At 46.0% G+C, this 27007-nt stretch overlaps 1 protein-coding gene across 1 annotated transcript in view; it reads left to right on the plus strand.

Annotated features, from left to right (window-relative positions):
• Positions 1 to 27007, plus strand: part of sox6 (SRY-box transcription factor 6) — a 146452-nt gene that overhangs the window by 11899 nt on the left and 107546 nt on the right. Inside the window, exons 2-5 of the mRNA XM_039738734.1 lie at positions 1081 to 1087; positions 2366 to 2369; positions 9972 to 10150; positions 13841 to 13909. Of these exons, the coding sequence (XP_039594668.1) occupies positions 10022 to 10150; positions 13841 to 13909 (198 nt within the window). The 5' untranslated portion in view covers positions 1081 to 1087; positions 2366 to 2369; positions 9972 to 10021. The remainder of the gene's footprint in view (positions 1 to 1080; positions 1088 to 2365; positions 2370 to 9971; positions 10151 to 13840; positions 13910 to 27007) is intronic.

Below are 27007 nucleotides of genomic sequence, written 5' to 3' on the forward strand. Positions count from 1 at the left end.
ACACAGACTCACACTGGAGGCACGTTTAAAAATAAATAAACTTTTATTTTTCTTCACCGGTGGGGCACGTCTTCCCCGCGACCCCCACAGGCACAGCACATTCCCAAGTACACAAAGTAAAGCACACCACACTCTTTCTTCCTCCACCACTCCTCCTCCTCCCGACTCTGGCTCCTTTTATAGTCCTCCTGAAGTGCTCCTTGTGGTGGATGGCCGAGTTCCTGACTGCACTTCTCGGTATGGCGAATACGCTGCCCATACGGGCTCAGGAGTCCCAGCTGCAGCACCTCCTGGCAGCGCCTGCAGGACCCAACAGGGCAGCACCCAACTCCAATTCCCATGGAGCCCTGCGGGAAACCGAGGCACCGCTCCAACCCAGGGGGCCGGCCATCTAGTGTCTGTTGGGAGGTATTGCACAGTCCATGGCTGCTCCCACTGAGTATGTAATGAAGGGGCGTCACGATCATAGAATGTTACATAGTTTACTGTCAAAAAATGCAAAGAGTACGCGACACGTGTTTCACTCTTGTTTGGGCTCATCAGGCGTACACACCCCACTATGTAACATCCTGTGATCTGCTTCTCGCAACTGAGAGGATCTGCAGTTCGAAAGCTCGATCTCGTCCCAGTGCACTTCACTGTCATGCACAGGAGCATTTCTCAGCACTGGCTAATTGACATACAAAGACATTGTGAGCGAAGCGAACGTCTGGACACATGACAACTGGATTACGCAACACAAGCCACTGGAATTTATTTTTTCATGGTGTTGTTTGCTCTTGTTCAAGCTGGGGTCTCCATTCAAGCCCGTTGTGTTGAGCATTTTGTGTTCTCCGTTCTGCATGATAATGTATTTCTTAAGCACCACTACAAACAGTGCAGGGTGATGAAAGGCCCTGTCCCATTTAACGATTTTTCCTTCAATTGTCGTTTACGTAATCTTGCCAAGTTGACGGCAGTCGTGTAGTCCGATATCCTCAGCGTTTCATTCTAGCTGGTTTGATTTTTGTCTTAAGCCGTAATGTCGGCTTGTGTGTGTGCGAGTGCTGACAGCGAATGTAATGTATGTAGTGCAGCTACGCTCGGGCTTTCAAACAGAAGAGACGCTTGCCTGACCGCTGTCTAAAATTAGATAGATGATTTTATGATACCGACAGAATGGATAGATAGAAGAGTGAAAACTATATGATAGATAGATAATGAAGGACTAAAATTAGATAGATAGATAGTTAGATAGATAGATTGATAGATAGAGTGAAAGGCACTATATGATAGATAGATAGATAGATAGATAGATAGATAGATAGATAGATAGATAGATAGATAGATAGAGTGAAAGGCACTATATGATAGATAGATAGATAGATAGATAGATAGATAGATAGATAGATAGATACTTTCTTAATCCCAAGGGGAGATTCCCATACTCCAGCAGCAGCATACTGATAATAACAATAATAAATTAAAGAGTGATAACAATGCAGGTATAACAGACAATAACTTTCTATAATGTTAACGTTTATACAGGGTGGAATTGAAGAGTCGCATAGTGTGGGGTCTCCTCAGTCGTCAGTGGAGCAGGATGGTGACAGCAGTGCCTTCCCTGAATGCGTTTATGCGGAACTGGTGTGGTCAGGCAGCACATTATTGGCTGTCACACAAGCGGACGGCCTGGAGATCCGTTGGAAATGTGAAACTGCGCTGGAAATCCATCATAGAGTGGTGGAGTTTGTCATTCTCCGCCATTTCCGGTGTAAATGTGACATCTTTCGGTAACCAGATGAGCAGGTGCATGTCGTCACATTGGACATCTCTGACTATAAGTCACGTAATTTACGTTACATGTCCATGTATTTGCTCAGCTGATGCTTTTATCCAAAGTGACTTACAAAAAGAGGTCACCATAATCGAGTAAACATCAGTCTAGGGCATTGTCGGGCATCCGGTGCGCCAGTGCGCCATGGAATTTTCTAGGGGCGCCGCCAAAACTTTTGTAAAATATTTAAAATTGCTAGTGTTTTTGAACTTTTGGTTGATTAAAAAGATAATGTTTAAAAAAATATATTTTATGTTGGAAAAACAGATCACAGAACACTTACGGAAATGAAGTCTAAGAAACGCGAGAGACTTCAAGTGATCGACAAGGAAATGCGCGTCTGTCTTTCGAAAATTGATCCTCGCATCAATCTCATATGTGCTGAAAAACAATCTCAACGTTCACATTAATTAAATTTAAGATTTATCCTTTGATTCCTTTATTAATAAAATGTCTTTCAAACTTGTAAAGTTAACTGTTTTTATTGGCGATTGTCCATAGATTGTGTCATCACGACTTTATTTATGGGCAGTCCCTCAGGTGCGCTGCGAAAGAAAATTTTTGGACTTAGTGCGCCGCAACTCGAAAAAGGTTGCCTTTCACTGGTCTAGGGGACTGTTAGGGAACAAGTGTGACAGGACAAGAGGACAAAACTGATCATCACAAGGGAAGAGCTCAGTTACAAAACCGAACAGCTGATATCAGTGAGACAGAAATTCACCAAACATGAGGGTCTTCAAGTGCTCCTCAAACACATTGAGGGATTCTGAATTCTGAAAGGAGGTGGGCAGCTCGCTTCAACATGAAGATCATCTGATTTGAGATTGGATGCCATGCAGAGGTAGCATCACCAGACGCCATTCAATAGCAGACCTGTGTGGTCGAGACGGAGCCGAGGACCTCATAAGTGTAGAGCCACTGACTCCTCTGTAGGTAGGCATCATGGACTTGAACTTGATAGATACTGTACGTGCTGCTGCTGCTACTCCAAGAAGCCACTGTGGCGATCTGAAGGGAAGAGTGACCTGTGCCCGCCTCAACTGGCTGACCATCAGACATGCTGCTGCTTTATGAGTCATCTGTAATGTCTTGGTGACACACACTGGTGCTCCTGCCAGCAGAGATGTGACAAGACCAAAGCCTGCACCAGTGGCTGTGCTGCATGAAATACGTGGACAGGACTGGCGAGCTTTGTTGGGCTGAATGGCCTGTTCTCGACTAGAGTGTTCTAATTTTCTTTAAGGTATGATCTGATCTTGAGGGCGTTGTACGCAGGAAATCTGCAAGTCTGGCAAACCATAACAACATGGTCCATGAAGAACAGCTGGCCATCAATCACTACCCCAAGGTTACGTACTGACTTGACGGGTGTTAGCGATAGTGACCTCAGAGATGGGATCTGGGACAACAAGTAGGGCCATATCTGCCAGTTTGAGTTGGAGATGGTGCTCCGTCATCCAGTTTGCAATATCAGAGAGACATGCAGAGAGTCTCGCCAATGGCATATGGTCCTCTGGAGGCAATGATGGGTGGAGATGTGTATCATCAGCCTAACGCTGATAGGTCAAACCATGGGACCGGATGATAGGACTTAGTGAGGAGGTGCATAGAGAGAAGAAGAGAGGACCCAGCACCGATCCTCGGGCAGCCAGAGTGCTTACCTGGTGCCCCCTTGACATCTCTCTACGCCAGGAAACACAGTAAGATCTGCCCAAGAGGTAGGAATCAAAGCACCTAAAGGGCATCAGAGAGGGTGAGAGATCCAGCAAGATGAGCACAGATGGCATGTTGGAAGCTCTGACCTGCCATAACATTTCGACAGCCGTGAGTGAGAGCCGCCTCGGCCGAGTTGTCCTTCTAGACTTCTGACTGATTAGGATCAAGCAGTCTGTCCTGTAGAACATTTGATGTTAAACTATGGGTGACAAGCCATCTTGATTCACGTGTTATCTGAATTTAGGTTAAGCGGAGTTGTGATTCACAATTTGGGTGTGGCCTGTGGAGTATCTTTCGATGGGTCGCAGCGGGCAGTTTTATCAAACGCCATTGCTCAGCTATGACCTGGCAATTTTCCATGGACCACAGTGGGTGGGGACTCTCTGAGGGGGACACCCAACCCCACCACCACCACCACCACCATCACCATCTGCACAGGATGACGGCGATTCTGGGTCTTGAAGACGCAAAAAAGAAAAAAGTTTATGAACATCTGCTGTAGAAGAATTGACATTAGCTTAATGGATAAAGAATGATCATTTTTGACTGAAGTGTTCCTCTGAAGTCTTCTAAAACGGACCACGGTAGTCACATGGATCTGCAACCATAGGCCACTCTCAAGCACCCCCACCACAGGTGGGCAACAAGAACAACAGTCTCACACCAGCGAGCCCGTCTCCAGTATTGGCCACATTGCAGATGGCATCTCTTAATGCAGTACCAGTCCACCACAGGCAGGAGCATGGCTCTTGGAGGTACAGGGATGGATGATATTATTGTCCAACGACCCAATGAAAGAACCAAAGTTAGATTATTTTGGTGTTTTGTTGCCCTCTCTACATATCCAAATGCTCACCCCAGGATGGTATCCTGGTAATGTCATTGACCCAGGGCCAGTTTGGTATCACTTGGCGCAGCTGAAGGAAAGCCCACACAGACAACAGGGAGAACATGCAAACTCAACACGGACAACAACAAGCAGGCCGACAACAGGAGCTATGACACACGGCCATGCCAGCCACTGCGCCACCATGCAGCATGTGGGCGCCGTTCTTAAATGTAGATTTCCAGGCAGAGCATTTGCATTTTATGAAGCCTACAGATAATGCCTACCAGCTTCTCTTGAAAGCTCTACAGAATAAGCATTTTATAAAGCTCAGCGCGGCACTCTTGCGACAGCATTAACATATGCAAATGGCATTAATTGCATGTAATTGCTTGAAAATCTTGGGGAAAAATGTGAGTAATCAGTCCGCGTCTGCATTTGCATCGTTTTACTGCTTTTCTTCAAAGCGTCTTTCTTGTCCAAGTTGTCACTGGGCTTCTCCGTAGGGTGGCGTCTGAGGCAGGGACCCAGGCTGTGACGATGGCATCCTCCTTTCTGAGCTCTCATTCAAGCCATAGATAGATAGAAATGAAGAGCACTAAATAACAGATAGATAGATAGATAGATAGATGAAAGGCACTATATAATAGATAGATAGATAGATAGATAGATAGATAGATAGATAGATAGATAGATAGATAGATAGATAGATAGATAGATACTTTATTAATCCCAAGGGGAAATTCCCATACTCCAGCAGCAGCATACTGATAAAAACAATATTAAATTAAAGAGTGATAACAATGCATGTAAAAACAGACAATAACTTTGTATAATGTTAATGTTTACCCCCCCGGTGGAATTGAGGAGTCGCATAGTGTGGGGTCTCCTCAGTCTGTCAGTGGAGCAGGATGGTGACAGCAGTCTGTCGCTGAAGCTGCTCCTCTGTCTGGAGATGATCCTGTTCAGTGGATTCTCCATGATTGACAGGAGTCTGCTCAGTGCCCGTCGCTCTGCCACGGATGTTAAACTGTCCAGCTCCGTGCCTACAATAGAGCCTGCCTTCCTCACCAGTTTGTCCAGACCTGAGGCCTCCCTCTTCTTTATTCTGCCTCCCAGGCAGGCAGTACACCACTGCATAGAAGAGGGCGCTCGCCACAACCGTCTGATAGAACATCTGCAGCATCTTATTGCAGTTGTTTAAGGACGCCATTCTTCTAATGAAGTATAGTTGGCTCTGTCCTTTCTTACACAAATCATCAGTGTTGGCAGTCCAGTCCAGTTTATCATCCAGCTGCACTCCCAGGTATTTATAGGTCTGCACCCTCTGCACAGTCACCTCTGATGATCACGTGGCTCAGCAAATTCCTGAGATTAAGGGGGTTCAGGTCCTTGACCCTGGGGGCCTCCTGTCTCACCCTAGTTTTATACTCTTAGCTGCTGCTGGCATGGAAATTAAGGAGATGGATGGGCACAATTAGCCTCTACATGCTTCTGAGATTAAAGATGTCTTTTCGTACTCTCGTGTCCTGCGTGCCAGTGCCCGCTGTGTGGCAGAGGGCTATGTGTGTGTTTGCTGACCTCAGATGCCACCTTCTTAAGGAGTCTCTGCTTGGAGCCAATGGACTCATCCCAGTGCCAGGCTTGATTCCTCACATGGCGTTTTGGCCATTTTGGGCCTTTCTGCTTTTTGGCGTGCCTACCTGACTTTTTAAGTCGTGCCATGCTTCACGATTTTTTTTCTTTTTGTTTTGTCATGATCATCTCATCAAGCCCAAGCAGCTACCATCCCTGTTGTGGACATGCATTTGCATTTCGTCCTGCCATATATGGACAGGGACTGGCGATTCAGCGAGGTGGGTGATGCCATAGGTGAGGTAACCCATCACTATACTCCAATAAATGCTAAGATGCGGCATGGGCATCTGAGGTGTGGTGGGCATGCTGGACTGGTCAGCAAAACAACATCAAGCAGATCACATGGGCTTGCACACACACACTCGCTGAATCTGTATTAAGATGGTGAGTGTGTGTGTAAAGTCCAAGCACACACACTCATTGCTCTGTATTAGTACAGCACCTTGGCGGGGTCCTTGCCTTCTGTGTGAGTAAGTGTGTACACAGGTGTGTGTAGACCAAGCACACACACTCACTGGCGCTGCATCAGTACCATATAAGGACTTCAATTTCTCAGTTGTGTGAGTGTGACGACGCATGCACACACTCAGCAGCTCATTACTGGTACTGTGACAGGGTCTCACTTTGGTGTGTGTGCAGACCAAGCCCACTCTCTCAGTGGCCCTGTATTAGCATCATAAGATGAGGTCTTCCTTCTTTGTATGTGAGTGTGAACACACGTGAGTGTGTGTGTGTAGGCCAGGCACTCGCCCATTAGCTCTGCATTACATTAATATAAGGGGCTAAGCTGCCTGTCTGTCTGTCTGTGTGTGTGAGTGTGAACACGTGTGTGTAGACCAAGCACACACACTCACTGACGTTGTGTCAGTACCTTAGAAGGACTTCACTTTCTTGTATGTGTGTGTGTGAGTGTGAACACACACTTATATGTCCCTCATAACCAGGGCTGCCCAGTTTGTGCACGTCCTCCTCCTCCTGCTGGACTGACCAATGCCAGTCGTGATGCTCTGGCGGGTCCCATCAGTGCTGGTCTTGCCGTTTCATTTCCTTGCCGTTTTTTTTTTTATTTGTTTTGCTGTTTGTAAATCAGGACCCCTACAGGGTGAACAGGAGGTGGTCATGTAGCTAAATCTGAGCCTTATGCCAGTCTGATGCCATGCCTGAATCTATTCCACAGGTGTCCATTTGACCTGCTCTTGTTTTTCATGTGGCATCAAGCCTGGCATTGGAGGTGGAGTCTGTGTGGCTGTAGTTCTCCTCGTGGTGGGCGCACAAATTCCCGAATGTCCTTCTGGGGTTGGCATTGGCACTTGAGCTGACTGAGGTCTTGCGATGGTCCAAGTGGACTAAGTGGTGGTCGTATGAGAATTAGTTATGACAAGCACCCAGTGCTGGGTCATGTTCTGCTGGACTGTCACCAGAGTGTCTCCTAATATCCCATCCATTGGTATTTCACTGTAAGCAGCCCTTCTCCTAGCTGGTATTCATTGGTGCCAGGCTCGGTCTGCACCTCTACCACCACCAATTGTATGTGGCCTTCCACACAAGTGAAAGCAATGCTGGGGTGTGTAGACCGGCTGGCACGGGCACACCTGTCTTTGACAGCATCGATGGTGCCAGCCTAAGTCAGAGTCTCAGCATGGATGCCGGTCAGCCTTGGGCAGAACAGCTTTAATGCCCCCGTAAATCGCTCTCAGTGGCTCTGGGGCCTGACAGGCCCTATTAAGACAAACGGCTGTGCTCATCGGGTATATCAAATAAATCAGACGTTCAGTCAAATTGAAACAGTTGAACTGCAGTGGCCCCCCCGAGGGGTCCCTGAGAGAAACACGAGACACATGTGGATGAAGGGCAGTAGCCGGTATGAGGAAGCCAACCTTCCAACATCTGCCCAACTCTCCGTCACCACGGTGGAGTTTACCTGGCACACTTCCAAATAGTCTTACCAGTTTAGGGACAAGGGGATCACAACAAACTGAGAAGATGACAAGGACACAAAGGAATAAAGGAGGTTGATGGACTTGTGTCATCAGGGAAGACCTTAAGCAAGTGGAAGACAGGACAGACAACAAGACATCAGTTGGGGGGGTGGGGTGAGTGTGACAAAAGTGACTGTCAGTGACTGGATCACAGGAGAGACACCAGTGACCTGAAAAAGAGGAGCAGGAGTGGCAGCCGAAGAAGAAGAGGAAGCCATGGAAGAGAAGTGGGCATTGAGCGCTTGTGCAGCAGCGGACTGGATGAGAAGATGTGACAGCTCTGGGGGACAGAGTGAGTGACAATAGGGGAATTTCAAGTAAAGGCAGAAGGGTCGTGTCTAGCAGTGATTGGGAGAGAGGAGGAGACCATCAGAGACCTCCACAGTAGCCTTCTGTGACTATACGGAGGGGCCGTCACAAATCCTTTGTAGAGCAGGAGTGACCTGTGGAGAGTCGGAGGATGGAGGTCATGGTGGACCTCAGAAAGTGGACAACTGGATAAGTGGAAGAGTTTAGCTGGCATCAGTGGGCCATTTCTCCCTTTATGAGCAGGAAAACGGGGACGATAAGTAAGACTAAAATGACCATCCCTGATTAGGTGAAAGGATGTGACCACTTGTGATTGGGTAAGAACAATATGGCTGAGAGGAGGTGACCACAGATATCATCTGCTATTGAGTGACCGGAGGTAACTGCAGTTGGCTGAGGTGACTTGACTGCAGTGGCTGTCTGTGAATAGCTGAGATGATGTGAACACACTGGGCATCCTTGACTGGGTGAGAGAAGGTGACCACAGTTATTGTCTTTTGTTTGGGTAAGAGGTGACTGCAGTGACTATCAGTGATTGGCCAAGATGTTGTGACCACAGTGGACATCCTTGATTGGGTGAGAGGAAGTGACCATAATGACCACAACACATTAGATTAGAAGAGGTGACCACAGTGGCCATCAGACCTTCAGTGACTGGATGGAGGGGCAGTAGTGACCTTTACATTCATGTTTAGAAGAGGAATGATATTAGGAGCCTTGATCAGTAGATGACGAGTGACCAGACCAGTCAAGGGGGTAGCGGCATCAGTGGCCTTTTCTGAGCAGGAACAGAAGTGTAGCTCCAGGAGTGGACAAGGGTTACATCGATAGGGACAGCAGTGGCATCTTCTGTCTATTCTGGTGGGGCCCTGTCACTCCCTTGTTTTCTAAAGGCTGTGCCCTCCTTGCCCTCTGGCACCTGTACATCCTCCCTCGCCTTCTGCTCTTCCTTGCACATCCGCGGATGTTCATTGAATGCTGGATGACGGCACGCGGCACTGAGTGTCACTGTAATGATGTGAATGTTCACAGCACACAGGCCTTGTTTCCCCCATTATCCGTCATTGTCTGCCACTAATTTGCCACCTCCGACCTGCGACAGATCCCTAATTTACACGGAACAATCCAGAGGCTTCCTGCCTATAGAAAAAGCTGTGAGGAAGTGAGAGTGCCGGCGTGCCGCGTGAATGAGCTGTGACTGGCGCTTAGCCTGAAGAAAGGCCTCTTGTGAATATAGTGCCTGACTGCAGCTCGGGACCAATGTTGGTGACAACATTTGTAGTAGTGAAAGGCGCTTTATACAGCAGAGACAGCATGGTTGTCTGAGCAGGAGCATGCCAGCCTGGACTGGCGTTCAGTAATGGGTGAATGTCCCTGTCTAACGACTGGTTGGCACATATTGCTCTTCTTGTGCTTTCTTTTTGACTTTTGCGAAGTGCCCTGCGATGATGGCTTGCTACACCAACGTGCCACGCCTGCCTTCAGGGTACCACGTTGTGATTCCTCATGTTTATCCTGCCCAGAGTGTGTGGGCCATGCTGAGCATTGGCAACAACTCCAGTGTTCATTATTTTACTGCTGTTTTCCACATTACATAATAAACCCTGTCTGTGAGTCGATGTGTGTGACAAAGCCACCAGTCAGGCTCGGGTCTCACCTGTGACCCTCTTTCTGTTCCCTTCTTATTTCTAAGGTACTCCTGAAAGTCTGGCAGAAAAGGAGCGGCAGCTTTCAACCATGATCACCCAGCTCATCAGCTTACGAGAACAGCTCCTGGCCGCTCACGACGAGCAGAAGAAGCTGGCAGCCTCACAAATCGAGAAGCAGCGGCAGCAAATGGAGCTCGCCCGACAGCAGCAGGAGCAGGTGAGGCGTGGGGGGGCAGCGTGTACCAGTCTGTGCTTGGCATTGCACCTCGCATGCCAGGCTTTAATCACAACTGGCTTACACTTACAGCACCTTTCAAGTCTGTTTACTATGTAACATCTTCCAGTCTTTAATCGATATACTATCATATAGTGCATTTCATATCTATCAATTATATAGAGCCTTTCTTATTGTCTATTATATAATGTCTTTCATCTATCTATCTATCTATCTATCTATCTATCTATCTATCTATCTATCTATCTATCTATCTATGAGTAACTGATAAAAAAGTGCTATATAAATGTAATGAATTATTATTATTATTATATTATCTATCTATCATATAGTGCCTTTCATATCTATCTATCTATCTATCTATCTATCTATCTATCTATCATCTATCTATCTATCTATCATATAGTGCCTTTCATCTATCTATCTATCTATCTATCTATCTATCTATCTATCTATCTATCTATCTATCTATCTATCATATAGTGCCTTTCATCTATTTATCTATCTGTCTATCTATCTATCTATCTATCTATCTATCTATCTATCTATCTATCATATAGTGCCTTTCATCTATCTATCTATCTATCTATCTATCTATCTATCTATCTATCTATCTATCTATCATATAGTGTCATATTTGTGCCTACTGCACACGTGTTTATTATCTTTCACATCTGTTTATCTGTCTTTATATTTTGATTATATAGTGCCTTCATATCCGTTCAGATCTGTTACATACCATCTTGCACATCTATTTCTTATTTAGTACGTATCATACAGTATGTGTGTATCTTATAGTATAGTATTTGAGTAACATTCTAATTTTCCATATGTTTACTTTTTGTTTTATGTGTATTACTCCATTCTATAATTTCTGCCTTTATTTTTTTTTTTAAATACATTTTGTTTATCTTTTTATATATGTAAAAAAATAATATATATATATATATATAATCTTTTCTGGTTCTGCTTACTTTATTTTCTGGTCATTATCCCGGATTGTTTATATTTTTGGTAGTTTTGCAGTAGTGCTTGATTTATATCTTGTAGTATATCCTATAGTGCCTTTTGTTTCTCCATTATATAAAGCGTTTTCTTTCTTTCTTTCTTTCTTTCTTTCTTTCTCCTTCCCTGTCTGTTTTTGCTCCTTTTCTTCTGCTGGTGACGTTTTGTATTTTTCTTTGTTTCTTTACGTATTTTCCTCTGTTTGTATGAGGGGGGACTTCAAAATACCCGGAATTTTGTAGTTGTTAGGTTGGTACTTGTAGTACGTGGTTGGGCCGCTAGGGCGATCTAGTTACACTCCTCACAAGTCAGTCAGCCAAGTGCCATCAGTCTGGAAAGGTTGTGCTTGTGTTCAGTGAATTTTGTAAAAGTAGTTTTGTGCAAGCGTCGTTTTTTTACGATGGCCGATTATCGTGAGCAACGCGCGGCAGTGAAATTTTGTTTTCTTCTTGAAAAAAGTGTTGCAGAAACTATTGTTACTGAAACGGTATGACAACCCTGAACCACCCACCCTACTCACTGGATTTAGCTCCGTGTGATTTCTTTTTGTTCCCTCGGATAAAAAAGACTTGAAAGGAAGGCGTTTTGCTGACGTCAAAAAGTTAAAACAAGAAACGACCAGAGCATTAATGGGCATTACTTCAGACGAATTTAAAAAATGTTTCAAACAATGGAACAAATGGTTAGATAAGTGTATTTCCGCCAATGGAGAGTACTTTGAAGGAGACTAATTGTAGTTTGTACAGAGAATTAAATTAAACACGTTTTAAAAATATTTCTGGTTATTTTTGGGTCCCCCTCGTATTTGGCCCACCTCTGGCCCCTTTTCTCTGCAGCCTCATTTCAAACGCCCGCCAGTTTTCAGGGTCTCGTCTCATTTGTATTTTTACTCCCGTGATGTTCCTTTACACTTCTTCATCAGCTAAACTGAGCCGTTAACTCCTTCCCAGGGCCTAGCGTGTGTTCCACTTACACTGAGCCCGCCCGGTGCCCACTCAGCTCAGGTGAAGGACTCCAGCTTGGTACTCATTCACAGATTTTTACCTGCAACATTGAAACAAAAAAAGAAACACAGAGTGGCCTAAATAAAGGGGCCTTTATCCAGCGCTGTTCTTGTAGTGACTGAGGTTGTCGCACGCTGGTCCCTGGCGTGACACGGGCAGGTCACTCGGCTCGCAAGCCGCCTCATGACGTTTTCCACACTGGTTATTTTGCAGTTTGGGTGTCTCCCCCATTTGTGTGTCTGTGCCCACACAATTAATGTGCTCTTGTAGGAGAGCCGAACGGCATGATGTGTTCAGTTAAGCCGTGTTTTATGGGGACGCAGCGGCGTGTCGTATGCTCAGATGGTTTTAATGAATACTGATTGCTGATATTTAATGCGCCTTAATATTTGCCCACATGTAAGAGTATAGACTGAGCCCTTAATGGAAAGGAAGAGGAAGAGCATTATAAAAAAAATGTGAAGTTAGAATGTCATTTAGCCATGGAGACACGACACAGTAATTAACTGTTGACACTTGTGAATAAGCTCGCACAAATTAATCTTGACACATTTGCAGACGAGTGATATCTTACAGTGAACACTTTGTAATTATATTTGAAAATGAAAATTAAATGACACTTAAGACTAGGTTGTCATGCTCAGTGAAGCGGGCATGCAGTCAGAATGGGAGCTGAAATAAAAACCTGCAAGGCGAGAGCCCCTGTGCACCTCGGGCAGCCGCCGCTCGCCTTCTGCTGTGTGATTGTGCTGAGGAGTAAACGGCGAGCCAAGAGCACAGCGCCTCCTGGAGGCCGCGGGGCGCGGAGAGCTGCCATTTGGGACCGCATCTCGTGGTGGGGCCTTGACGTCGTCGTGTTACACTCAGGGCCGCCTCGTCTCTTCTCGTCTCTCCTCTTCTCTTTTCTTCTCTTCTCCATGTTTGTCTTGTCTAATCTTCTCTTCTTATTTATTTTCTCCTCTCTTCTCTTCTCCATTCTTCTCTTCTTTTATCCATTTTTATCTTCTCCATTTTTGCTTAGTCTATTCTTTTCTTTTCTTCTCCATCCTTCTCTTTTCTTCTCTTCTCCATTCTTCTATTCTCCATGTTTGTCTTGTCTAATCTTCTCTTCTTTTATTTTCTCCTCTCTTCTCTTCTCCTCTCCATTCTTCTCTTCTCTTCTTTTCTCCATTCTTCTTTTCTAAATGTTTGTCTTGTCTAATCTTCTCTTCTTTTATTTTCTCCTCTCTTCTCTTCTCCTCTCCATTCTTCTCTTCTCTTCTTTTCTCCATTCTTTTCTTCTCTTCCCTATTCTTGTCTTGTCTATTCTTCTCTTTTCATCTTTTCTCCATTCTTCTATTTTCCTCTCTTCTCCATTCTTCTTTTCTAAATGTTTGTCTTGTCTAATTTCTCTTCTCTTTTATTTTCTCCTCTCTTCTCTTCTCCATTCTTTTCTTCTCTTCTCCATTTTTGTCTTGTCTAATCTTCTCTTCTCTTTTTTTCTCCATTCTTCTCTTTTCTTCTCTTCTCCATGTTTGTCTTGTCTAATCTTCTCTTCCCTTTTCTTTTCTCCTCTTTTCTGTTCTCTTCTCCATTCTTCTCTTCTTTTATCCATTGTTCTCTTTTATTTTCTGTTCTTTACTCGTTTGTGTTTCACCTTCTCCGTTTTCCTTTTCTCCTGCAGATCGCCCGACAGCAGCAGCAGCTCTTACAGCAGCAGCACAAGATCAACCTTCTGCAGCAGCAAATTCAGGTTAGTGTTGCCGCTCCTCTCTGCTCTCGTCTTTGTGCTCAAATTGGGGACGAAAGGCCCAAAGCTGGTCACCGGGCCAGCAGCACTGCTTCCTTCTCCTGGACAATGTGGGCCCAGGTGGATGTTCTTCTCTCGAGTGTCATTAGTGGGATGACAGTTTTCAGGCCCCACCTTTGATTGTCAGGGGCTCTAGAGGTGCTAAGGAGGAGCACGGGGGGCAGCTGACTTGATTCACTGAGGGTCATTGGGTTGTGGTCCTTATCATTGTTTGGTGTTTTCTAGCACAAGAGCACGTGGCTGACCAGCTCGCCTTCGCGCTGTTGAACTTTAGAACGGCACACGTGCCTCTTTGTGTATGACGTCCCACCATTCACACTGCATGTCAGTTCAAGAACCAATCCCAAGGCCAAGGAAGATCTCTGCAATCAAAAGCCTTTTAGAAAGCTTTGAGTGTCCATAGGAGTGAAAACGAAGAATTTTGGAAGCAGCAGGACTCTCCCAAGAGTTGATCAAGCAGCCAAACTAAGTAACTGGGCAATCAGGGCCTTGGTCAGGGTGGTCACTCGAGCAGAGCTTTCAAAGTCCTCTGCTGAGTTGGGGCAGGAGAGCCATCTCAGCAGCACTCCGCCACTCGGATGGACGCCACCCTTGACGAAGAGGCGTATTGTGGCCTTCAAAGGGCTCTTGACAGCATGAAGATAAAAGATCCTCTGGTCTGATGAGACCACAGTTGAACTCTTTGGGCAGAAATCCCAGCGTTAAGTCTGGCAGCACAGTCCAGTTTGAAAATGAAAGAAGTCCGGGACTCTTCCTAGAGTTGGCCATCCGGCCAAAGCTTCAGCCTGTGCTGTAAATGCCGGAAACAAGTGTGACGCCAGGGTGACGGGCGCATTCACTGCAGGGTGGGGACTTTAAGTGACGTCCCTCTGGCTCTCGGCTACCCACCAATGTTTTGGCCGCGGTGCCCGGCCTCCTTCCTCTCTCTACAAGGCATAATAGGCCAGTGTTTCCAAGGGAAGGCGTTGTGGAACATGTGGGAAGTGCACGTTGCATGTTTCCCTAGATTGTCCCGGCAACTGTTCCCATGATTTAATAACACAAAAAAGAAAAAGAAAAAGAATCAGTCAGGCCACGGCGTCTTATTGTGTCAGGAAATGCTTGCCATGTTTTTCCATTACCGTAGCGCCGTCTTTTCTCGTTTGGCTGAAGGGTGCCCGCATGATGACAAAGACAATGGACAGGCCCTTAACTCCGGCGACGCGCTTTTTTATTTCTTTTCTTTTTTCATTCTCCCAGTGTTTTTAAAGCATGGTGGATTTTAATTGGTTTGAATAAAAAAAGAAACTTCCCAGATTATACAAAATATCACAGCCTACGTTAGCAGCTGGCTAAAAATATCCCCCCGCCGTCCCGCCTGCTGCGATTTGTATGAATATTAACACCAATGCTGAGTGAGAGAGTGAGTGAGTGAGCGAGTGAGGAAGAGAGTGAGTGAGTGAGAGTGAATGAGTGTGGGAGAGAGTGATGAGTGAGTGAGTGAGTGAATGAATGAGTGAGTGAGTGAGTGAATGAGTGAGTGAGTTAGTGAGTGAGTGAGTGAGGAAGAGAGAGTGAGTGAGTGAGAGTGAATGAGTGAGGGAGAGAGTGAGTGAGTGAGACTGAATGAGTGAATGAGTGAGAGTGAGAGAGTGAGTGAGTGAGCTGAATGAGTGAATAAGTGAGAGTGAGAGAGTGAGTGAGTGAGCAGACAAGTGAGTAAGTGAGTGAGCAAGTAAGAGAGTGAGTGAGTGAGTGAGTGAGAGTGAGTGAGAGAGTGAGCAAAAGAGTGAGAGTGAGTGAGCGAGTGTCTGATAGAGTGAGTGTGCGTTTGCCAGCTGGCTCAGCAGTGAGAGTCTGCGCCCTGACCAGCCCCATGTGGGCTTTGGTGCGGCCACATGAGCTCCACCTCTGTCTCTACTCCTCCATTCCCTTACGTTTGGCCTAGTAGGCCTTGATGATGATGATGATGATGGTGGTGTTAGCAGATCACGTGCAGACCCTCAGTAAAGCCCTTATCGGCACACAGTGTGCATTCAAAGAAGTGCTAAAGTCGGCTAAGAATTCCTGTCTCGCTGGCCCGTGTGTGTGTGTGTGTGTGTCTCTCTTTATCCCTTTTCACTGGGGGTGGCGCTTGAGCCTTTGTCCTTGGAGATTACATTGTCACTTGTTTTAAGATGCCAGATGTTTTGATTACTACGTTAGCAGCTTATCAGAACTTTAAGCCCAAGCTCACTCGTTTTTTTTTTTTTCTTCTTCTTCTTTCATGGCCTTTTTTTCGTTTTCTCGTTTTTCTTTTTTTTCTTTCTCTTACTCTTACTGAATGTAATGCTGCCTGCGACCAAATCCGTGTCGCCAGGGCTTACATCATAACAACCTTAGCGAGAGAACAAGAGGATTAGAATGACGAAAAAAAATACAAGGCTGCAAATAGGAAGCATCCACAAAAAAAGGGAAGAAGAAGAAGAGGAGGAGGAGGAGGGCGACCACTCGCGTCCACAGCGCCACCCGTCCGCACCCGCAGCCTCGAGACATATTTATACTTCGCTACGGCGCAGGCACATCTACTTGACAATTAAAATGTCTTTTTTTTTCCCAACTCCAAACAAATGAAGCTTATTTTAGTATTTGAATGTGCGTTCTCTCTTTCATATGGCTTTTCTAATTACAGGGTAGGAAATGGCAGAATGGCATATGTTCGCAACATGAGCAGCAGTCTATGAAATGAGCGAGGAGTTAATAAAATGATCTTGTGGTGTTGTTGGCCAAATGTTAGCACACATGTTTGGGAGAGTGATATTTCAACAGGCTTATAATTTGGCAGCCCGATATGCACGGGGGTCTCCTTCATGCAGATTGGCAGAATTGCTGATAGGTGACGCTTATTGCCATTTGCCAGGCACGTCCTTAATACGCAGGCATGCAAGGATGGCACCCTGGACGAAATGTGACAGTGCCTTGAGGTCCAGAGCTGTCTACCTGGGACTGCTACTCTGTGACACCCATTCCCAGTTTCTACAGTAGTGGGCCGAAGTGCTGAAACACACCTCTTGGTATTGGTGTTGGGCCGTGACAGTGAAAGCAGGAGAGGTCAAAAAACATGACACAGTGGACAAGGAAAGTATGAAATGTAAACTAGTGCGCCTCCTCTGAAGAACTAATGAACAGAAGTGGCAGAAAGCTACTCGGGCACAAGCTGGGGGCTCATCGTGTATGGCTTGGGTGAGGGTGGTCGGCTGAGGAAAGACCCAAAAAACCCAGTGACCCCAAGGTACGTCACCAATGATAAGTGGCCAGCCAGCAAAAGACACACAGCATATCTCCTGTGCATTCCGACCCCCTTCAGTTATTGCGCACGTTAGATGTAAACATTTGATATTTTTGTCCATCAGTCTACACTCGATAACCCATAATGACAAAGTAAAATGTGTTTTCAGATAAATGTGCAAATTTATTAAAAATCACAATCCGAAATCTCTCATCCCTACAAGTATTCAGACTCTTCATTCCGTACTTTGTAGAAGCCCCTTTGGCAGCTTTAAGTCTTCCTGGACTAGTCTCTACAAGCTCTGCACACCTACAGTCGGCCAGTTTATTCCATTCTTCCTGGCAGATCCTCACAAGTTCTGTTAGACTGGACAGGTAGTGTCTGTGAATGGTCATCTTCTGGTCTCTCCATACACGCTCTATGGAATTGAAGTCCGGGCTTTGGCTGGTCCATTGAAGACTTGCCACAAAGCCACTCCAACATCATCTCAACCATCTGCTTCAGGTCATTCTCATACTGAAAGGTAAACCGCTACACCAGTCTGAGGTCACGTGCCCTCTGGAGCAGGGGTCCTGCAAGGTCCTCTCTATATTGGATTGCATTCATCCTTCCCCCAGTTCTGACCAGTTTTCTTATCCCTGTACCCCCATAGCATGATTGTGCCACCACCAAGCTTCACTGTAGTTAGAAAGGTGATGAGTGGTACCTGCACTTCAGAAGGCCAGAGAATGGAACTACTATTTGTAATTTGTATGTGTATTTTACTGGAGCTCTTAGATAGATAGATAGATCGATAGATAGAGTGAAAGGCACTATATAAGGATAGATAGATAGATAGATAGAGTGAAAGGCACTATATAAGGATAGATAGATAGATAGATAGATAGATAGATAGATAGATAGATAGATAGATAGATAGAGTGAAAGGCACTATATAGGGATAGATAGATAGATAGAGTGAAAGGCACTATATAAGGATAGATAGATAGATAGATAGATAGATAGATAGATAGATAGAGTGAAAGGCACTATATAGGGATAGATAGATAGATAGAGTGAAAGGCACTATATAAGGATAGATAGATAGATAGATAGATAGATAGATAGATAGATAGATAGATAGATAGATAGATAGAGTGAAAGGCACTATATAAGGATAGATAGATAGACAGACGTCCCAGACACACGTGTAAAAGCACAGAAGAATAATCTTTAACATTTCTTCAATAAAGTGCCCACCACCACAATTCTTCAATAATAAATGAATAATTAATACAATTCACAATTAACAATCCTCCCAGCAGCTCCGTCACACTCCCACCCAACTCCGGCTCGTTCTTCTGGGACTTCCGAGAGTCCTTTTAAAGTCCATGACCCGGAAGTATTGCTTCTCCAGGTCAATACCACATCTTCTTTCGTCAAGTGCCCCGGAAGTACTGCGGGCTTCCGTCCTCATGACCTCAAAGTACTTCTGGGGTGGCGTAATTGTAAAAGTCCCCGGGTTCTTGGTGAGCTCCCCCTGGCGGCACCCACGGCACCCAACAGGGCTGAAGAGATGGACTCCATGTCCCATGCTGCCCTGCGGGATTCCGAGGAACCATTTCCATCCAGGGGAGCTGCCATCTAGTGTCCCGGGGATGTAATGCCCTGAAACGGCTGCTTTCTTCTGTAGAGGGATCGTCCCGGCCATCACAATAGATAAAGTGAAGGCACTATATAATAGATAGATAGGCAAGGCACTATATAATACAAATAGCGATAGATAGGTATCATACCCAGGGTTTGTTTCCTGCCTTGTGCCCTGTGTTGGCTGGGATTAGCTCCGGCAGACCCCCATGACCCTGTAGTTAGGATATAGCAAGTTGGATAGTGGATGGATAGATAGATAGATAGACAGAGTGAAAGGCACTATATAATGCAAATAGCGATAGATAGAGAGGTATTTTGCTGTTAGCCTTAAGGAGCCCCCATTGCATTTCTTGCCACACGTCTGCTGAATGATTTGGTGGCTGAAAGTCCTCAGTGTACTCAAGAGTTGTTTCTGTCTAATTGAGATGGCCGTCCTGCCGACGGGGTCTCCCGTCTCTCTTAGAGTGACCACTGGGTTCTCGATCGCCTGACCAACGCCTGGTTACTCCGTCTGGCTGGATGACCAACTCTTAGATGAGTCCTGGTGCCTCCAAACGTCTTCCCTTTCTCAATCCTTGAGGCCACTGAGCTCCAGGGTACACTCAGAGCTTTTGGTTTGATCTCCTTCTCCCTGATGTGTTTCGTGTCTCAGCACAGTTTGACCGTGGATGTGTCGTCTGTTGCCTGGGTTACGCTCTTGTCACTCGCCAGGACTGTGCGTCATTGGACGTTATTCAGCACGACAGTATGAAGGTCGACCACTGAAGCTCCATAGGTAAACTTTCTGGTGATTTTGTGCGGTTCACTCTTTGTTAGCTGACTGCTTCTAACAAGTCTCTGATTTTTGGTTTTGCATGATGGATTTTTTGAAGATTGATTGTTGATTTCCAGTTTTGACCACATGTTTATTTATTTATTTATTTATTTTATGACCCTGTTATTCTCCTGGCCCTTCCATCCAGATATCCTACCCCGTCAATCAACTGCATGCTGGCCTGTTGAGTAAGGTTGTGTGTTTCATTTTGCATTCCACCTTAGTTTCGATTTGTTTAATATTAGGACTCGGTAGGACATGGCAGTCCGTAGAGTTGGACAAGTGGGCATTTCCTTTTTTAGGTCACTGTAATTTTGCTCGTACATTTCTTTTGTACTTTGGGATGTGAGCCTCACTGCTTCAGCAGATTTTTTCGGAGCTGAGCGTGACCCTTCTCTGCGTGGCCCACCCTGTGTCTATGTGGCTCTACTCGGATTTTAAAGACGTGCATATCAGGTAGCTGAGCAGCTCTGAATTGACTTTGTGTGTGCCCTGCAGTGGACTGGCACCCTGCCCAAGGCCTGGCTGCTGCCCTGTGTCTGATGCTGCTGGCTCAGCTTCTAGAGAGCCTGAAGTGCTGTGAGGGGGTTCAGTTAATGGATGGATGTGTTTTTTTATATAGTGCCTTTCTTTAATGATTGCAAGGGCCAAAGTGGTTCATCATTCTAATGCATTTGCTTCCATATTTCTTTAGTGGGAATGGCTGGATTGAGCCAGCAGGAGCTGAATGTCACACCACGTTGGGAATGTGATGGTGTTAAAGGTGAAAGGGGCAAGTGACCGAGTGAGTAGCCTGTAGAGACCCCTTATAGAGACCTGCCTCAGCAGTGAAATGCTTGTGCCATTGGACGCTCACCTCTGCCACCCCAGCGTCACTTGGCTGACTGACTGACTGGGTGAACAGCCCACTATCGCCCTGGAGGAACTCCTTCCGTTCACGTTAACATGGCTGACGTGATTATCGTGGTGTAATAACACAAGGTTTCTAATTTTGCAGCATGTTGAGAGCCATCAACATTCCTCGTTTTGAAGCTGATTGTCACATTAAGGTTCAGGAAGCCACCGTGTGCATGGCCGGACTGTGCACCGGGCACACAGGGCACATGACAGGGTGGCGCAGAAGTTCCTCATCCACAATCAGTACCCTTTAGCATATCACCAATTTAATTAAAATGTGACCCTACCGAACCCACCATCCCAATTAATTCTGTGCTCCATCTTTGAGGATCAATTGGCTGGGGTGCAGATGAGTATTTACACTTTTTATTTTGAGTAAACTCAAAAAACTAAAAGCTATCAGATGTTTTCCACAACTGTTTGAGTTGATTGGCAAGAGACTTATCTCGATCGATTACAGGGGGCCCTTTGGGGGTCAAGAATCAGCCGTGACTACGTGAAGGTCTGCAGGGGTATGTAGTGTGTGTGTGTGTGTGTGTGCTTGTGTGTGTGGCCCTGTCTAATAGAATTACTGATTTTAGTGGAGTTTGGTGTCACCGACAAGTGATGTTAATCTTAACTGCAGAACCCTGAAACGGTCTCACTTGAGACGGCTTTTCCACACATCACAAGCAGAGCGAGTGGGACAGGCCCCTCGTTTTCTGCCTTTTCCTCATTTTCTCTTCTGCAGTCGCCTGTCACACGTTCCACACGTGCAGGTCAGGGTTCAATTGGCTCTGCCAGTTCAGCTTTCCTATTGGCCTAGGGCTTTAAGGTAGGCCTCATGACCTCGACTTGAAAGTGGAACATTTGACCCCTGACCCCCCCCCAATAACAGCCGACAGGCCCTTTGTGTATAAGAAGGAAACACAGCGGCAAGGATGGAGTACAAAATGACTGTTAGAATTATTAAGGGAGAAGATTCATTATAGGGACTTATGAGTCATTACTGTCACTGTGACTGAGGACAGAGAAATAGATAGATAGATAGATAGATAGATAGATAGATAGATAGATAGATAGATAGATAGAGGAAAGGCACTATATAATAGATAGATAGATAGATAGATAGATAGATAGATAGATAGATAGATAGATAGATAGATAGATAGATAGAGGAAAGGCACTATATAATAGATAGATAGATAGATAGATAGATAGATAGATAGATAGATAGATAGATAGATAGATAGATAGATAGAGGAAAGGCACTATATAATAGATAAATAGATAGATAGATAGATAGATAGATAGAGGAAAGACACTATATAATAGATAGTGTGAACGCTGGCCCGGACACAGACAGACGGACAACATATTTACAATATTTACAAGCAGTCCCGCGCTCAACTCCCCAGTGCCTCTTGCACCAATTCCCCAAATCCAGGCCTTACAATGCCTCTCTTTCTCTTCTCAGGCCTTACAATGCCTCTCTCTCTCTTCTGGCCGCCTCCAGTCCTCCCGCTAGCTCCGTCCTCTTCCACCTGACTTCCGCTCTAGACTGAAGGGAGGCGGCCCCTATATACTGCTCCCGGATGAGCACCAGGTGTTTCCGGCATTCCCTCCTTGGCCACGCCCCAGCGTGGCGGAAGTGCCAGCTGTCCTCCCGGCAGCTCTCCGGGCGCCACAATAAGTCTTTCCCCCAGCACTTCCTGGTGTGGCGGAAGTGCTGGGCTCCAGGGTTCCTCAGGCTCCAGGGCGCCGCCTGGCAGTGGCCACAGGCCCCTACAGGGTTGGGCTTCTAAGCCCTCTACCCGTGGCCCCCTATATAACCAGGGCGATCGCCCCCTTGCGGTCTGGAGGAGGCACAAGCCCTCCTCTGGTCTTCCTGGGCGTCCCGGCCGGGCTCCATCATCAACCGGCATCAGGGCGCCGCCTGGCGGCGACCTCGGGTCCCTACGGGGTTGGGCTTCTAATAGATAGATAGATAGATAGATAGATGAAAGGCACTATATAATAGATAGAAAGAGGAAAGGCAGTATATAATAGATAGATAGATAAATAGATAGATAGATGAAAGGTACTATATAATAGATAGATAGACGAAAGGCACTATATAATAGATAGATAGATCTATCGGACCTTACTTATTCTATGTTAATTAATGTTGACTTGTGTTTATTTTGTATTGTGTCTTCTATTTTTCTATTCATTTTGTAAAGCACTTTGAGCTACATTTTTTTGTATGAATATGTGCTATATAAATAAATGTTGATTGATTGATTGATTGACTCTCTCTCTCTCTCTCTCTCTCTCTTCTGTCAAGCGACCTAGCCCAGAAGGGGCGTGGCTTAGGAGGTTTCAAGGGGCGTGGTCAGGTGTCTTGTGGCTCCAGTCTTTCAGAGCTGTGGATGCAGAGATGAGTTAGTTAGTGACAGAGCCCCCTGTCCAGCCCTAGTGGCATTTTTACCTTATCAGAGCCCCATCAGGTGCCCCGCTATGCACACGTGTGTGACCAGAGATATGTGTTCCTTACTTGCATGTGTTAATCAACGTGCAGCTCCTTTATGTCGTATTAAGTGAGTTGAACGTCTTTACCTTGAAACTTCTCTCAACTTGATGCTAGAAGGTATTTTTTGTATCCCTCCAGTTACCTGTCAGTGTTTAGGAGTCCTGTACATCCATTAAGGTTTACAACTTGCAATCACTCGCCACAATGCGTGCTCCAGCTAGTGTTCTCATTTATGACATGCTCACCTGGTGCTGCCATTACATTCTTTGGGCCTTAAGCTGAGCCTGGCCAGTGCCGACATTCCATGTTCACTCTGCTTGTTGTGTATAGTGCCCTGTTACATGCACACACTCTGCGCAGAGTCACTGATCTCTAAGGACTGACATGTCACCTTTGACACCATCACGTCATCACATTGTCTAGCCATCTCTCATGACACCCACTCGATCCACTTCAGAAGGACCAGCGCTCGTCCCAGAAGCAGATGGAGCTGCCAGTCCGTCATCATGCTAACGTCGGCAGTTAAAATTCACATTTTGGAAAGTGACAAAGTGCACACTCACTGCTAAGGGCCTCCGGGATGAGAGACCTGCACAGTTGCGACTCAGAATGGGCTTGAATGTCAGCTTGGCAACTTCTCGACTGTAGAAGAGCGGTGGCTTCACAGAGAGGGCCTCCCGACCGATTTCTCCGGGCCTCTTGTAAGGGTTAAATGAGAGCCGTGGCAGGGCCCCCTGTGTAAATCGGCAGCGCTCCCCACCTCTTAGGCGTGCTCTAGCAGGCTCCTGTACAGCAGTCCATCATGCAACAAAAGGCCTGCCGGTGTTTATTAGGCCGAGCAGATGAAGTGATTTATGGCGCTTTATTTCCAGGCGTGTGAGTGAGTGGCAGCCAGAGGGCTGGGCCGCCGCGCGCACTCTAGGGATGGCGGCCTTTGTTCCTCTGGGCTTGACAGACATGTGTCTCTGCTAAACGAGGCTTTAATTTCTTTCATATGCTCGCAATTTTCCATGGCCGTAAAGCCTGCCGAGAGGCGGGCGCTCTTTATGAGCGTCAGCTTTCACAATCGAGGCTAATGAAGTGCCCGGTGGGCCCAAACACCTCGGGCGGGAAGGGCACACAGCTTCGGGTCACGCAGTTTCTGTCCCTTTTTGTCCGTTTGTCTGAAAAGTGGAGGGATGTGCGGCTGATCAGCTCCTCTTTGCCTCCTCAGATGCGCAAATCAAACGCCTGTTTGTGCTTTCATCTCTCTTTAAAACTTTGCCAACAGGCAAACACCGACAAAAAGTCCCCCCGCCACCCCTTTGATCCCTTCTGTTATGTAGTGCCTTGCGGGTTTTGCTGTTAACGACTTGGACTCTCCCTCAATTTCCATTTTTGTTAGCTTAGTACTTCTTTACTTAATTCACAGTTTGCCATTCTGCTCCTTTCACTCGTTCAGCACGGGCATTTTGCTTTCTCGATGTCTTCTGCCGAGGCCACTTGCTGCTCCCTTCTTTGGCCAATCGCAGGACCACCCGCCTTGACTTCTCCACATACGTTACGTTTCATTTTAAATTACGAAGAGGACTCGTCAGCATTCACAAAGCTTGAGCTCATATCCCGAGAGAAGCCCCTTTGTGTTTCCAATGTGTCACCACGGACAGGCTCAAGGTGACAAGGGCACAGCATTCATTGCATTGTGGGTGTCCTGCCCTCCCATTTCTACAAGGATGGGGGTCTGCTTGCCTGCATGTCAAAGCTCATCCCACTGGCATGAAGGGCACTGCAGTTATACAGAGCAAGCGGCTGTGGGTACAAAATCATGTTTTGTGCATCATACTCCCCTCCCAACTTCAAATGAGGCGGGCATCACATCGCCAGTCTGTGTCCATCACCCTGGTATTGTAATACTCCACACATGGTTCCTCCCCAGGCTGGTCTTCCTTCTTTATGTCCATTTTATGTTTATGTTAATAATCTTCCTGTCATTACGTATTTGCATTGTTAGTTCTGTGTATTATTTGGTTTCTAGATGTCTGTGCTTGTCCCTTGTATCGTGTGGGTGGTTCCCCAAGAGGCAGGGCCACCTGTCCATCACTGTCATGACAACTGACAGTCCAATAAAGGCTGAGTAAAACCCACAGTCCCTTGCGGTTCATTGAATGCGCCGGCATCGGTGAATTGTCACTGGTGATTATTCTGTGCTTTTTGTTAATTTCTTGATCTTTGAACTTTTTGTGTTCTGCGGTGGGCTGGCACCCTGCCCGGGGTTTGTTTCCTGTCTTGCGCCCTGTGTTAGCTGGGATTGGCTCCAGCAGACCCCTGTGACCCTGTAGTTGGGATATAGCGGGTTGGATAATGGATGGATGGATAGATTTTCTGTTTTGAAGGCATTGCCTTAGTGCCGTTATGTACCTCGGAGTTTCATTTTCTGCCACATGGTATTTTGGTAAAAGTGAATTTTTTTTATTTATGAAGATTCTATGTTTGCCCTTTTTTGTGACTACCCAGGGTTTGACGGTTCTCTCATGCCCCCGAGTTTGCATTTTGAGTCTATTATGTCTATTATGCTTTGGCACCCCATAGATACTTAGATCAGTATAGATACTTACTTGTAGCATAGGCAGCTCTGAGTCATGCTTCTTTAAATTTAAGGTGAGGGGCATCACGGCACCCACCTTGAGCTAATTCTGTGTCCATCACCCTGGCATGAATGGCACTTCATATATATAAATATTTGTAGAATAAACAGCTCTACATATAGCGCCAGGCTTTCTGGACCTCATCCTTGTACCAAGTCTATGCCCATTATCCTGGCATGAAGGGCACTACATGTTTAAAGATACCTACTTGTAGCTCAGAGTCAAGTTTTATGGGTGTCGTTCTCCCAGTCTTTAGGTGGGAGTCATTGTGTTACCACCTTTAAGACCCTGAGAGTGCCCTGGTATATAAAGATTCTTGTAGCATCAATAGCTCTGATTACAACATCATGTTTCTAGGCCTCATTGTCTTACTTTTTAGGTAAGGGGAATCATGGTGCCAGTCTTGCAAAGAGCCTGTCTCCATCACCCTGGCACTACATATATAGATAACGATGGAATAAGCCGCTCTAAGTAAAGCACCACACTTTGAGGACCTCATCCTCCCAGCCTGTGAGTGAGAGGCATCGTTCTACCAGCCTTGCACACAGTCTGTGTCCACCACCCTGGCATGAAGGGCACTACACATACAGAGATACTCTCATGCAGCATAGGCAGCTCTGAGTACAGCGTCATGCCACATGAGACTGACTGTTTCCAAATTAAGATTGCATCACCAGCCTTGTCAAATATCAGTGCCACTCACCTTGGCATGATGTGAGTAATAACTATATATGTAAAATAAGTGGCTCAGAGTACAACAGCAGGCTTTATGGGCCTTGTTTTCCCAGTCTTTAGGTAAAGAGCATTGTGTCACCCACCTTGAAATGAAGGTGGCACGAAGGGCATTCCATATGTAAAGATGCCTACTTATAGCATGAGTGTCTCTTAGTACAACATCATGCTTCATGAGTCTTGCTGTCCCCAGATATAAGACAAGGGGCATCATGTCAGCAGCCTTATGCTGGGTGTATTCGTCTGTGCCCATTACCCTGACATGGCATGAGTGTAATGATGTGCACACATGTAAAATCTGCGGCTATGAGTACGACCTAATGCTTTTTGGGGCTTGCTGTCCTCAAGATGTAGAGCATTGTGCCACTAGCCTTTTGCCGAGTGTGGATATCAATGCCCATTACCCTGGCATAACATGAGTGTGCACTTAGTACTGTATACATACACGTAAAATAAGGACCTCTGAGGGCAAAGTAGGGATTTCTGAGGCCTGCTCTCGTAGATTTAAGATGATGGGCATTGTGGCATGAAAGGCACTAAATGTACTATATAAAGATACCGACTTGTAGGATAAGTGGCTCTGAGTACAACAACTTGTGTTATGAGG

The sequence above is a fragment of the Polypterus senegalus genome, chromosome 1 (assembly GCF_016835505.1).
Source record: "Polypterus senegalus isolate Bchr_013 chromosome 1, ASM1683550v1, whole genome shotgun sequence".
In the NCBI taxonomy this organism is placed as follows: Eukaryota; Metazoa; Chordata; class Cladistia; order Polypteriformes; family Polypteridae; genus Polypterus; species Polypterus senegalus.